Source organism: Dermochelys coriacea, chromosome 15, assembly GCF_009764565.3.
Source record: "Dermochelys coriacea isolate rDerCor1 chromosome 15, rDerCor1.pri.v4, whole genome shotgun sequence".
NCBI classification, from domain to species: Eukaryota; Metazoa; Chordata; order Testudines; family Dermochelyidae; genus Dermochelys; species Dermochelys coriacea.
The window spans coordinates 15,130,806-15,144,836 of NC_050082.1; the positions used below are offsets into that span (position 1 = coordinate 15,130,806).

Sequence of the window (14,031 nt, forward strand, 5' to 3'; positions counted from 1 at the left end):
GGGGCTTTTAGGAGCGTAAACTCCATGGAGCAAGGATTGTCTTTTAATAAGAATTTGTATAATCTCCAACACAATGGAGCCCAGATCTGTGATTGGTGCTCTTAGACACCACCATAATACAAACAATAAATCAGAGCTAAATACAAGGTAGAACACTTTTCACAAAACCATCACTTCATATCTGACCTCTCAGTACTCGACCTCAAAGGAAACATGCACAACACTTTCAAAAGATGAGCCTGGGAGTTTACATTCATAACTTTGTTAGACACTAAAAGATCATGGACTTACTAAAGACACTGGATTTATGGCTCATTACAACAATCTATAAACCACTAACCATCCTTTGTCCTAGGACTGCAGAGGTCATAACTGCTCATTTCACTGTGAATAGTCTCTTACACCATATTAACTCCATATGCTAAACAATCTGCTCCACCTTGTATTTAGCTGTGACACTCTGAGTACCTTTCCCAGACCTGAAGAAGAGCTCTGTGTAAGCTCAAAAGCTTGTCTCTCTCACCAACAGAAGTTGGTCCAATAAAAGATATTACCTCACCCACCGTCTCTCTCTCTAATTAGATAATTATCAAATTTGTACTGGATACTATAAAATCACCATTCAAAAGGCCTACCTTTCTAATGTCCTCCAAACTCTCACCATTAACCATGCTTGCCACTTTGGGAGCTGCCGTTGCAGTCCCTGCTGCTTCCCGTATTGCTGCATTCTTCTGCTCCATCTGCTGCTGTTGCTGTCTCTGTTGATACTTCAGCATCTCTGGATTCTCAATAATGGTAGTAGACAACTGAGCCTCAGTCATTATCGCTAAGCTTTTACCATAGGTGGACTGATGAATGTTGCTCTATGGGTGTTAAAAATGTAAAAACAAAACCTGATTACAACTGCTAGCAAAACATCAGTGATTGTGCTATATAGACATTATACATATCTATTAGCATCAATATACAAGTGCCTTCAGTAATATTTACACATCATTCAAAAAAAAAATGTTCTCTCGTTATATTTTTTAGATAACATCCAACTCATTAACTAACTTAACTAGGGTGGCAAAACTTCTGTTGCTAGCAGCGATAAGGGGGAAAATCCAGCAGATAGCAAACGTTAAAAAGACTTATATACAAGCTCATAAGAGTAATTTTAAACCATAATTTTGAAATCAGGAAGTCACTCCTTACTACGTAGGCCAGACAAATGTTTCAAATGTATAATGCAATGTAAGCAAATGGGTATTTGCCAAGACAGTTTCTACTCTGGAAAGGATACTTAATACCGCAAGTTGTTTCTGAACTTGATGGCTGACTTTACAAAAAAACTCCCTGGTTTTGGAAAGCAGACAAGACCACATTTTTCTATAATATGAAAATCAGTCAACTACAAGCTTCTATGAACAATTTTGAGAATATTATTGTAATGAAAAAGAATGGATTATCACATTTGTCCTGAGAGCTCATAGTACCTTCTCCTCCTCACTAAGTGGATCTCCAAGTTCATCCTGGGAAAAGTCCAAAAAGGCCACTGATCCGTCCATGGAACACACCAAGATCCCAAGTCCATTTAAGGTCCTGAAAGACAGTCAAGATCTTTGTTTTGAATCCATGAGTTTTAAAAAGTTTTCTTTGCTGAATTTTTGCAACCCATAGATGTTTTACTGTAAAAATAAATGGTTAGCATAAGATTTATTACACCAGAAACTACTGAAGTGATCAAAGAAGTGGGGCAACATGGAATAATCAAGGGACTATGTTTGATAACCAATGACTGCATACATGCATATGCTTTTGAACATGGCGCTCACCCACATTAATGACCAGGACTGTGAAAAACCAAGACTAAGGATAAAACTGGAAGAATTTAAAATGTTAAGTACTAAAGGTGAACCACAAAGCAAGCATACAAATCTATTTGCTTCAGAAAGTATGTGCTAAATATGCCCACTAATTGGGCTACGGGCAGCATTCAGCACATAAGCAACTAAAAAGGTTCTCTTTTTAGGCACTGAGACTATGGTAATGTGTAGGATTCAATCAAGAATGGGGGCCACTATGTAAGGCAAACAGAGTGGTAGACAGTCACTGCCCCGAAGAGCTTACAATCTACATAGAAAAGACATAAAGAGAGTGTGGGGGAGAAGATATACAAGCTGAATGATGACCTGCCATCTCTGCTCCATTGCGATTCCATTCCTCTGTGGTGTCAGCAATAATAGAAGCCAGATGGAGCCTGGAACTAGCGCAATAGTCTCTGGTTTAGGCCAGAGATTTTTGTTTTTCTCTTTAGTATACTGCACACGGAGGCCTTGCTACTCTGGTACACAGCATATGCACCATACCAGCATTTTTCTGGGGGCCTCAACAGTGTCTGTAAAATAATTTTTTTTTTTAAAACCATTGTGGCCCTTAAAAGGCAATAACCTTCCAAATGTGGCCCATTATTCAGAGACTTGGGTTTTTTTTTTTTTTTTTTTCTAGAAGAGGCCTTGACCACTGATCCAGTAACTCCTAAATTCAGTTTTCCCCCCTAACAGGTAACAGAAACTTACAGATGATGTGCCACAGATTAAATGAAGACAGCAGAGCATTGATGGCAGAAGTCCTGCTGAGTCAGCCCAATTGCAAACAACTTTTTAAAAATATGAATCATGGCTCCATGAGAAACAAAGAAAAGTTTTTTTGCCTTTACCATAGGATCTGTAGTGCCACACCCAGTCATATTGTCCCAGATAGTAGGTAACTTAGATAACCCAAACTCCCAACTGGAAAGTGAGTCAAGTTTCTCCTAATAAGTTTTCTGCTTGCTGGACAGATAAAAAATTCTTGGATTCAGATATAAACATTGGGATAGTGTAGATATCCACTGATGATGAAGACAGTCAGTGTCTCTGTCTGAGGGTACAATGCCAGATGAACATCAGGAAGGCACCAGTAAAACCATATTCAAGAATCCATCACTGGACATTGACAATGTTACTTTTTGTTCTGTGTTTGTTCAGAACCTAGCAAACTGGGGCTCTTGAGTGCTTCCACAAGAAAATAATAAATAATATAGACCAATGTCTTATCTCCCTTTTTGGAAAAGGTTATGGAAAATGTAATGGTGCTCAGATAGAAGAGTTATAGGTACAAATTTACAACTCTAAAATAGAGAAAGCTCAGACAGTTCTGGCAGTATGTACATTTCAGATTTCCTTGATCCAAGTCAGTATGATTTTAGACCCAGGTACAAGACTGAAACTGCACTTCTGGGAATGATTCCGTATTACTAAGATTTTAGCCAAACAAATTTGATTTTCTAAACAGGATTTAAAGCAACAAGCTTTCTGCTGATCACTTACTGTCTCTCTCAAATATCCCACAAGAACATTTACCCCTACATTCAAAAACATTAACTGGATATTGCTTCTAAAGACTTTATAACACTGGAAAAGGTGCAACTTTCAGATGAGGCAGCCTCTTCTTTGAATAGGTAACGAAACTACACAAAGCTGCTATAGTGCAGCAGCAAGAAAATCAAGGCACTCCTTTATGCAGTTACACTACCTAGTGCACAAGTCTTAACTCATTAATGTAAGTAAAATGTTTTGAAGTCTTTTGATGGAAATCTCTACAGGAAATATTATTGAATTTGACAGTAAAATCCATGGAGAAGGCATACAGACACCTGACCAAACTGTACATATTCTGCTACCTGAGTAAACAGCTTTCAGGTCTATTATAGTTATATCGGTATGGGTACACAATTCCCCGTGGTCCTCTATACCCTCTATTATGGGAATACTACTTATTACCTACTTTAATAGTGGGTGGGTGAGAAACTTAACTAATGTTAGATATCCTCAAATGAAAGGCTCAATAGAACTGCAAGGTATAAAATATATTGCATAAAAATTATCTTAAAAGAACATTAAGGTTGCAAAGTCAAGCACTCAGAAGTAACTATGATAAAATTAAGGTGGCCTGTCCAACCTTAATTCGGCCCTCTCGTTCATATGTACTACGATAGTCTTTAATTACATGTTCACATACTATTTTTTCCCCAGAGGGCCTCCTGCCTCATTCAGTGCATAGATTGGACAGCGCTCACTGAATGGGTAGCTATTCTGTACTCCTTTTTATCCTCATATTCAATATGTGGCCCCATGCTTATTTATTGCTTACTATTCAAACCCTGCTCTGAAGACAAAATTATTATTATTAATGTCCTCATTTTTATGGCACTCATCACCATAGCATCTGAGTAGTCCACAATCATTAACGGATTTATCCTCAGGCTACACCCCTAGGGTGAGCTGGTATTAATATTTTCAATTTTACAGATGGGGCGCATTATTATAGCACTTTATATGTTCAAAGCACAGCTCCCAGTGACTTCAGATGCAGCTGTAAGTGCTCAAAACTTCTGCAACTCAGGCTCAGTGTGCCTCAATTTGGGCACCCGAAAACTGGGAAATACATACTGGCCATCTGTGAAAGTTTTAGTTTAAATGACTTGTCCAGCATCACACAGGAACGCTGTGGCAGAGGCAGGGATAAAATCCAGTTGTCTAGGGCTTTAACCAAGTGACCAACCTTTCTCTTGCCTCATTCACCACACACCTTCCAACTTCTGCAATAAATGAGACAAGGGTTCTAAAGACAACCACCTCATTCGCTATACAACTCTGATACATGCCCAGAGCACCACCCAGCCTATGAACTGAATGAGACAGGGGTCCTGTGGAAAATATAGTAAGGGATCATGTAATTAAAGACTGCATCGTAATATACAAGAAGGCTGAATTAAGGTTGTATTTGCAACTTCATTTCTGGTATCTCTTGACTTTGCAACCTTAACATTCTTTTAATGTAGTTTTTAAAATGTAATTTTCTAGGTTTAAAAAAACAAAACTGAAGAAAACAAATTCCATCATGTGGAAATATAATGATCCCCACACTAGTCATCAGAAGGGTTGAACCTCTAGATTTACAGCACAGACCTTGACCACCTGAGCTAATGAAGTAGTTGATAGTGGCTGAATCTTTTATCCTCTGTAGGGGCCAGGCACTAGAGAAGAATGACATACATTTTGCCAGTGGGTTTCACAGATACTGCTGACAGCAGGATTTCTGTATCTCAGTACTCCTCTGGGTTAAATTCCAGGTTCTGAGGGGAGTGCCCTCTAATGGTTACAGACCCTGCTGCTCCTGTTCTTCACCATCCCCCTGCAAGCCTGGCCCTTCCCTGCCCCCAATGTTTCTATCTCCCTCTGCTACTTCCCCCTGCAGCCAGTCCCATTCCCCCTTCTCCTATAACAGCAGTCTGCTGCCTCCAGTCTGTCCCTGTGCCCGTCTGTTCCTTACCCCTTTGCTTTAGAGTCAGGCTACTTCTTCCTTTTCCTTCATGCTGCCTGAGGATCAGCAGGGAAAGACAAAGATGACTGAGGATAGCTAGTAGCTGCCAGGGAGGGAGCCAGAGGCAGGAAGAGAGTTCGTTATGGAGAGAAGAGAGCTAGGGCTGTGGGGGAGAAGGTGTTGAAGAAGCTGGGGGGGAAGAGGGGGCTGTGTTGCAGTCAGCGGCAGCCTAGGGACTTGTGATGCTGTCCAGCGGTGGAGGGAGCCTGCATGAAGGAACCTGGGGCAGCCTCCTCCATTCTGCCCCTGCCCCTTTTCCTCACCACCACCACACACCTCTTATTGCCTGCCGCAGCAAGGGCTGGGGCCGCTGGCGGCTGCTGCCACCTTGGCCACTCTCCAACCGACACCTAGAGGCTGGCTCACGTCTAACAGTGGAGAATTGCGAGCACGTCTACCTACCTCAGCTGTCGCACCACAGCAGGCCATGGTGGACAGGATGAATGATGGCAGGACAGCAAGGCTGTCAGAATACATAATGGCGCTGCTGAACGCAGGTCATTCCCAAGACCTAACATCGGGCAGCTCTGTGTATGTGCGTGCATGCGTGCGCGTGCGCTTTGTCACCACAGAGCAGGGGTGGGCAAATGTTTTGGCCCCAGGGCCAACTTTCTATGGCACAAAAACAAACATCCCTGCCTTGCGCCCTTCTCTGAGGCCCCGCCCCCCACTCACTGCAGTCCCCCTCCCTCCGTTGCTCGCTCTCCCCCAACTTCACTCACTTTCACTGGGCTGGGGCAGGGGGTTGGGTGCGGGAGGGGGTGAGGGCTCTGGCTGGGGGTGCAGGCTCTGGGGGGCAGGAGGAGGCTCAAGGCTGGGGCAAGGGGTTGGAGTGCGGGCTCTGACAGGGAGTTTGGGGGCAAGAGGGGGCTCAGAACTGGGGCAAAGGGTTGGAATACAAGCTCTGGCAGGGAGTTTGGGGGCAGGAGAGGACTCAGGGCTGGGGCAAGGGGTTGGGGTGTGGGCTCTGACCGGGCGGCACTTACCTCAGGCGGCTCCCAGTCTGCAGTGAAGCAGGGCTAAGGCTCCGCCCTGCTCCCAGACACGGCCAGCATGTCCGGCCCCTAGGCGGAGGTGCGGCCAGGCAGCTCTGCAAGGTGCCCGCACTCGCAGGCGCTGCCCCCACATCTCCCATTGGTTGCTGATCCCGGCGAATGGGAGCTGCAGAGCCAGCGCTCGGGGCAGGGCCAGCACGCAAAGCCTCCCTGGCCCCTGTGCCTAGGGGCCACAGGGACATGTCACCACTTCTGGGAGCTGCACAGAGTCAGGGAGCCTGCCTTAGCCCCGCTGACCAGAGCCTTCAGGGTCCCTTTTCAACCAGGTGTCCAGTCAAAAACTGGATGCCTGGCAACCCTAAGGCTTCTTGTAGCAGGACAGGGAAGTGGGACCTGAGCTGGAAGATAGCTGAAAAGCATGATGTCCCACACAATACAGAACTCTGGACAAAACCCACACTAGACTACATGCCCTCGGGAAAAACACAGCTGCTTGGAAGGTTGCTATGTTCTATGCTGTGATTGGTGGGCGGTGTTATAGTACTTTATAATTTCATTGTTTTCTATTTGATACTTGCCTTGTGATTTGAAACTCTCTTAACTTGACCCTTCTGCTACACTCGGCCACAAAGGAATGCATACCTTCTTACATAGCACTGCAACACCTTTGATATAACTAAATTATTTATTAAAGAATAGAGCAGCTATGTTGAATTTTCTAATGAGAAACTGCCAGGAGGGTCAGATACATAACCAAGTGTGAACATTTAAAGAACTTCATGTTAAAAAAAAAAAAAGGGAACCATTTTTGGAGATGGGAACCACTGTGGATTTTTTGGAAGGGGAGAAGAGGGACTGAGTGACATACTGGAGTTTTCTTGCTTGCATCAGTGTAAATGAATAACTGTATATAAATTACATATGTGTAAAATCCATCAGGCCATTAAGTTTAATAAAATAGTAGCAGCTTGCTCAAAAGAGGAAATTCTAACAAGCTGAACTTATTCTACAAATGTCTTTGTACATCATAACACTGTATTATTATTATTATTATTATTATTGTATTTTATATCCTTTAGTTACAAAGACACTATTCTTCCCCTGCATGGAGATAGATACACACACACACACACACTCCAAACACATAAAATTTCAAATTTAAATAATTTCCCTGCTATGTAGTACATTTTCATCTCATCTAGAGACACCTAAGGGCCTATTTGGTACATGGAATAATAGAGTTGAGTCAAAACAAATGGAATTATCAAAGATATTGCTGCAACTTCAAAAACTTCAGGTCACACTGATGTGGTGCTCAAATTATGCTCAAAATGTGAGCAGTGTTGCAATGTACTAGAATAAAAACTTCCACTTAACAGATAGGTACAGAAGTAGACAATATTTTGTTTTAGCTTTTGTACAAAAGAGAAAGCCATCTTACCATGAGATGTCCATGATAGACTTGTCAAACAGCTCATGTATGACAACTAAAGGTCGTTTCAGACATGTGAGCTTAAAATGGAAAAATACAGGAGACAGAAATTTAGAAATATTATACACAACCACATAATCCCATCCTCTTCCAGAATCTAATAGCATTTACCAAATCTTACCTCCTGCAGGAATGCTATCTGTATGCTTGACGATGTAAGATCTGAATTGTACCTGGAGTTAGTCATTTCTCTATAGAGCACAACCCATTCCCTCAAAAGTTTGTATGACATTCAAGCCCCACTTTTTGAAACAGATTGAATCTTCTGACCAAAGTAGCCCTCTCTCTGTTGCAGATGTAGAACTCTCTACCAATTCAAAGTAATTCCAGACCCTGGAGAGAGCTTCTGTTCCAACCTTAACTGAGATAAGGAGGTTGCTCACTGGCAACATAATAGAAAGACAGAACATAGATCAGGGTAATGCGCTCACTTTCAGACTATCAATGTGTAAGTAAGGAAAGCCAGTCAAAAACAAAGGGAAACTACCAATTGTTTCTAAAGAGCCAATCCTGTATTTATGGATCAACTTGATACAACAATAAGAACTGAATAAGCAAAAGAATTTCCCGTAACTTGTTCCAAAACAAAGAGGTACAGTACCTCTAATTCTCAGCCAGTATACTTAGCATCCCAGATACCTGGCTCTAACAGAAGCTGAAGTAGGAGAAGGTAGTATGGTTTAGTGAATAATGAGGTTACCCAGGATTCAGTAGAGCTGGGTTCTAATTTTGGATCTACCACAGACCTGCTGTTGACCCCAAGCAAGTTATTTCACCTCTTTGTTTCTGTTTCCCCTCCCACCATCTATTGGTCTTGTCTATTCAGACTGTAAGGTCTTCAGGGCAAGCACTCTCTCTTACTATGTGTCCTTGCTGTGCCTAGCATGAGATCCCAATCTCTGCTAGGCCCATTAGGAGCTATAATAGAACATACTTAAGTGACACTTTGATTAACAAAACACCAGTTATTTGGTATTTTTGCCAGAGAGATTTAGTGTTATGCACTTAAGTGACTGATGGATAAATATCACACTTAGGCTGTTTAGAAAGGAAACAGGGAATTACAGGTAGCAACTGGCATGTTCTGGCATATGTCCCTCATTATGAAGCCATGCACTTTGTTTAAACCGATTCGCTGCCCTATTACTGCTTCCAAACCAGTCAGTTAATCTTACACTAAAATGGAGGAATAACCATTTTTATCCTCAGCCACAATTTGAAAATATAATTTTATTTTAGACTTTACAATAAAAGCCAAACCAGATGTTTGAAGACTTGGATTTTTTTATTTATTTATTTATTTTAAGTTCTTTCTACTCTGTCTGTATTTCCTGGCTGAAAGCAGAAGCTGAGGACTGAGGCCAGTACAAAGCAGGCAGGGGATCAGTCAATGCAGCAGCAGCTAGGCTGTGCTAACTATGTTCCTTGCTTCCCCTGAGCTTGCTCTGCAGAATGCGAGATTCCATGGTAGGGTATGCTGAATATGGGATAGGAGGAAGGCTATTCAATACTCCTTTTTATCCTCATCATTCAATATGTGGCCCCATGCTTATTTACTGCTTACTATTCAAACCCTGAAGACAAAATTATTATTATTATTAATTTCCTCATTTTTATGGCACTTATCACCATAGCATCTGAGTAGTTCACAATCATTAGCGGATTTATCTTCAGGATACATCCCTAGTATGTATTAATACTAGTATTAATTAAGAGCTGGTATTAATATTTTCAATTTTACAGATGGGGGGCATTATTACAACACTTTATATGTCCAAAGCACAGCTCCCATTGACTTCAGTTGCAGCTGTTAAGTGCTCAGAACTTCTGCAAATTAGACTCAGTGGGTCTCAATCTGGGCACCAGCTCCTCTTCTCTGACAACAGCAGCATATTCTATCACTGACTCTCTTAGTCCCTCATGTACCATTAGCCCTTGGAACTGGATTCCCTAGGCCCTTTGCTTCCCGTGTTAGTTTCACAGAGGGAGAGATAGCATAGATAGCATCCACAACCTAGTTTCTTCTAGGACACTGTACTGCCCACCCTGTTCTGGCCCAAACATCAGCAGAGACCTCAGTCCCCAAAACTTGATCTAGACTAAATCACTTCAAACTTAAATTACAAAAATCAATGAGAGATTTACCTGAATATACTAGAAATTGTGGCTAAGGATATAATCAACTTTTCCTATAATTTTTAAAAACGTTTCAGTGCTTATTTCTAAAACAATTCAGGATAATGAAAACAAACTTATTCCAGTGCAGTGTTTTCCTACAATCCCCTGAGAACAGGCACAGTGACCAATTAAAACTGTATCTAAATGTAAGATCCTAATTCTGTACACCTGATCTCTGTGCTAAGTCCCTTAGTTGTCCAAGTGATCACATCAGCCAATGAAAGCAACAAAGGAAACTTACCCAGACAGAGAGGGACCGATCCTTACTGCCGACAGCACAGCAGCAATAGGGACAGCTTGGCTTGGTGGAGCTCCCATTCTTTTGTTTCTTTTTAAAGATTTTTGGATTGAATTTCTGAAAGGCAGAAAAAAAACAAGCTAAACATATTACAATCAATGAATTATTTTTAGGAAGTATTTGGAGTTTTTTAATTTAATTTAATGCTCACAAATGATGTCAGGCTAACCTCTCTAGCTCGCATCACACGTTCAGCACGGACAAAAGCAATGTAGGTTTCCTCACACTGCCTACCCAATGTGTCTCAGCCTTGATCTGGAAAGACAGCTTCTATGGGTCAGAGTATTTTGGTCTCCATAGTCAACTCAGCCTTTGGCATCTGTGACAAATGCACCAACAGGAATACCACACTGTATTGGTTTTGTGATGTGAACATCAGCCTGTTTGGAACCAGACTGATTTCAAAGAAGCCACTGAAGAGGCTTTGGAAGGTAAACTTTTGGCCACTCCCGAAGTGGGCTGGATTTGAACTAATGACCGAGAGTAGGGATTCTCACAATAATTTTTTCGGTGACAATTTTTCCTAAAATACTTAATTAACTTTAGGACAAACAAATAAACATGCAAATATAAATGTCCAAATCATCATAACTTATTTATGTAGAGATTCTTTTTGCAGACTCAATAATAAACATAACGTAGAGTTGTCTCTATTCTTTACTGGATCTAAACAGAACAGAAACACAAATAAGGTGCTTTGCACATTCTTGTCTTTTTTTGTTGTTTCTTTTGCTTTTTTGGTTGCTGTTTTAAAAAAAGACTTGCTAGCTAGTAAGTCTGCTGCTGTGAAAAGTAATATTTGTTAATATCACTTTTCACAGCAGACTTACCAGCTAGCTGTGAGGCTGTGAAAAGTGATATTAAGAAACATACAAATATTAATTTTCACAGCAGACTTACTCAACCCTGGCAAGCCAGGGGACAAATTAAGCCCTGGATGGGGAGGTGGGTAGGGGGCCAGGGGCAATGTGGGGGTGACCCAAGGGCCACCAGCTGCTGCCACATGGCTGGGGTCCAGGGCTAGAGCCCAAAGCTCCTTGACTGAAGCCTGCTACCCCAGGGCTAAAGCCCGAAGCTGGAGCCTCACTGCCCCTGGATAGGTGGGAACTCACTGGCTGCCTGCTCCTCCGGTGTTCATGGCTTCACAAGGGGTCAGGGTCCAACCCCTGATGGTGGCCCTGGGGGAGAGTCCACTGCTCCCTCCCACCACCCCTCAAGTCACTGCCCAGAAGGCTGTGGCCGCAAGAAAATCTCCTAGTGGCGCCACTGTGGTCTCATTTGAGAAAAGCTGGAAGGGGGTGGGGTGGGGTGGGGGGGACAAAGGGGGCAATTGCCCAGGAGTCCTGGTGATTTTAAAGGGCCTGAGGGCCTCCAGTCGCCACCACTGCAGGGTGGCCGGAAAATTTTCAAAAAAAAGGGGTGGGGGGAGAAGAAGCCCCGCCTGTCCCCTCCCCCACCGCTTTCTCTTCTCGGCCCACCCGCTGGCTGACTGAAGGGAAGGAGGGCTTCTTTCCACACCCTGGGAAATCAACAAGGTAGGGGCAGTGCTGAGAGGGACTGGGAGCCATGCAGATTAATGCACGGGCCAACAGGGCCCATGCCCAGGGTGCTCCCAGCAAATTTGGGGCCCCCAAAAAAATGGGCACCCCAGCAGGCAGACAGCCCAAGCCACAGGGCAGAAGAAGCCCCAAGCTCACCTGGGTGCCCCGACAAAAGCCGTGCCGGATGGATGGGCAGGTGGGGGAAAGACCTGGCCCAGGCAGATGCTGCGGGGAGGCGTGGAGGGTGAGGTGGTGGAGGGAAGCCCTGAGCCCCAGTAGAAGCCACGCTGGGCAGGGAAGCCCCAGAGCCCCGGCAGAAGCCACAGGGAGAAACAGGTTCCAAGACAACTCCCATTGATTTCAAAGGAGATTTGGCCCTGAGTAAAGAATGCAGGCATGAGGGAAACAGATTAGTTCTAGCCTCTCTACCTTTTCTTTGGGTGGGGGAGGAAGGTGTTAAATATGAAACTAGAAGAGAGGTGATGAGGAAGAGATGGCATTTGTCAGTTCTCTCCTGTTTCTGCTTTCTAGCAATTATACGAATAAGAATAAATGTTAATAGAATTGGGTCCGAGGCTGTCCCTGAAGTCAGCAAAGGATACATGAGGAGTGTAGACGCTCCACTTCTTTATGTGGTCAGCCCTTTTCTAAGAGCTCAGTTGTGAGCTGCCTACATTGTGCCCACAGTGAGAAGTAAGAGATGAGAAAGGCATCACCTTACAATTCTGCACATGGAGAGAGAGGAAGGGGGGTACAGGGAAGACAGCAGGTTTGGGGAAAGTAAGTTGTACCAGAAAAAGGGCTTGTGCAGCTTACTTCCCCTAGGGAGCAAGAGGGAGGGAAGGAAAAGACCAAATAGTGATTGAATCACAATTCAGTACCCGATATGAACATGAGGAAGCACAACTACGTGCTGTCTCTTACTCAGGGTGGCTTGTAAGGTGGTGTTATTAACTAAGTGACATTATTAACGTCACTGAGGTGCAAGTGTATGAAACCAAGACCTGCAGATCTTCTTCTGGAAAACATAGATAGTGCAAAGATCTAATAGGAAGCAGTTGTTTTAAGTTCAAGTCGGGGGTGGGGAGGCTGTGTGGTGTGGCCCCTAGGGAAGGGACATACAGGTGGGTCAGTGTGTATCTGGCAGCTACTGGTTTGTAAACAGTGCCCTCGCATTGGGCTGGGTGGAGCGGGGCTGGACCCGCCATGCCATGTCCTGCCCTGCCCCATTTCCCCTGGCCAGCCCCTCGCTCGGGGTACTGACCTCCCCCTGCCATGCTCCATTGCCCCCATGGGGGACCCACAAATATGTTTGGTGCCGGGCCCACAAAAGGTTGATCCGGCCCTGGCCGGAAGAGGGCTTCCCAGGAGCACAGCTGGCAGCTTGCTGGGCACCAGCCAGTGCAGACACAGCACCGCCCAAATGCCAGGTGGTCCGCATCCGCGCGGCTTGTGCGTGCACCAGCCGCCGCACGTGATCCAGCTCCGTGCTATCCCCTTCTAGGGGGCCCATTGACTGTTCTGCCCTGGGGCCCAGAATTGCTATCAGCAGGCCTGCTTCCAAATCCATGAAATAAAAAAATTGTACAGGTGAAAGTCTACACTTACCTTCAACTGACAGATTTTTAAACATCCATGTATCAATTAATAACTTATCATATTTACATCTACCTATATCAGCTGTTTCCCTCTGTTGCACATAAAATATCAAGAGAGCATATTTTCTAAAAGCTATACTTTAAGGAGATGTTATCCTTTAAATTTACTCACCACGACGGTCACTGCCTTGCGGTGCCCTACAAAATCCATGTTGGTTTTCCATCCATCTCTCTCAATGATCTGAGCAGTAGGTCCAGAATTATTCATAGCATGAGCAGAAACCAGATAGTGTCCATCAGGCGACCAGCTGAGACGCAGAACATGTGTTGTCCCTCCACACTGAAGAAAAACAAAACAAAACAAAAAACTAATTAGGTCTTTAAAGGGGTCTAGATTGATTGATCAGAGGCATTTATGATAACTTTTGAGGATGCAGAAAAAGGAAAGTTAGATTTTACAAACTGTATGAGTGATTTCTTGTTTCTTTCAGGAGTATAACACAATTTCAGCAGTAACATT

The 14,031-nt window shown here is 43.7% G+C and overlaps 1 protein-coding gene across 2 annotated transcripts in view; it reads right to left on the reverse strand.

Moving 5' to 3' along the window:
- The window catches only part of LOC119843781 (protein HIRA), a 63,358-nt gene that overhangs the window by 25,202 nt on the left and 24,125 nt on the right, over positions 1 to 14,031 (reverse strand). For both annotated transcript variants that reach the window (XM_038373626.2, XM_043498468.1), the window contains exons 8-12: positions 13,684 to 13,851; positions 10,316 to 10,429; positions 7,846 to 7,916; positions 1,479 to 1,584; positions 636 to 863 (exon numbers count right to left, since the gene is read on the reverse strand). In XM_038373626.2, the coding sequence (XP_038229554.1) occupies positions 636 to 863; positions 1,479 to 1,584; positions 7,846 to 7,916; positions 10,316 to 10,429; positions 13,684 to 13,851 (687 nt within the window). The remainder of the gene's footprint in view (positions 1 to 635; positions 864 to 1,478; positions 1,585 to 7,845; positions 7,917 to 10,315; positions 10,430 to 13,683; positions 13,852 to 14,031) is intronic.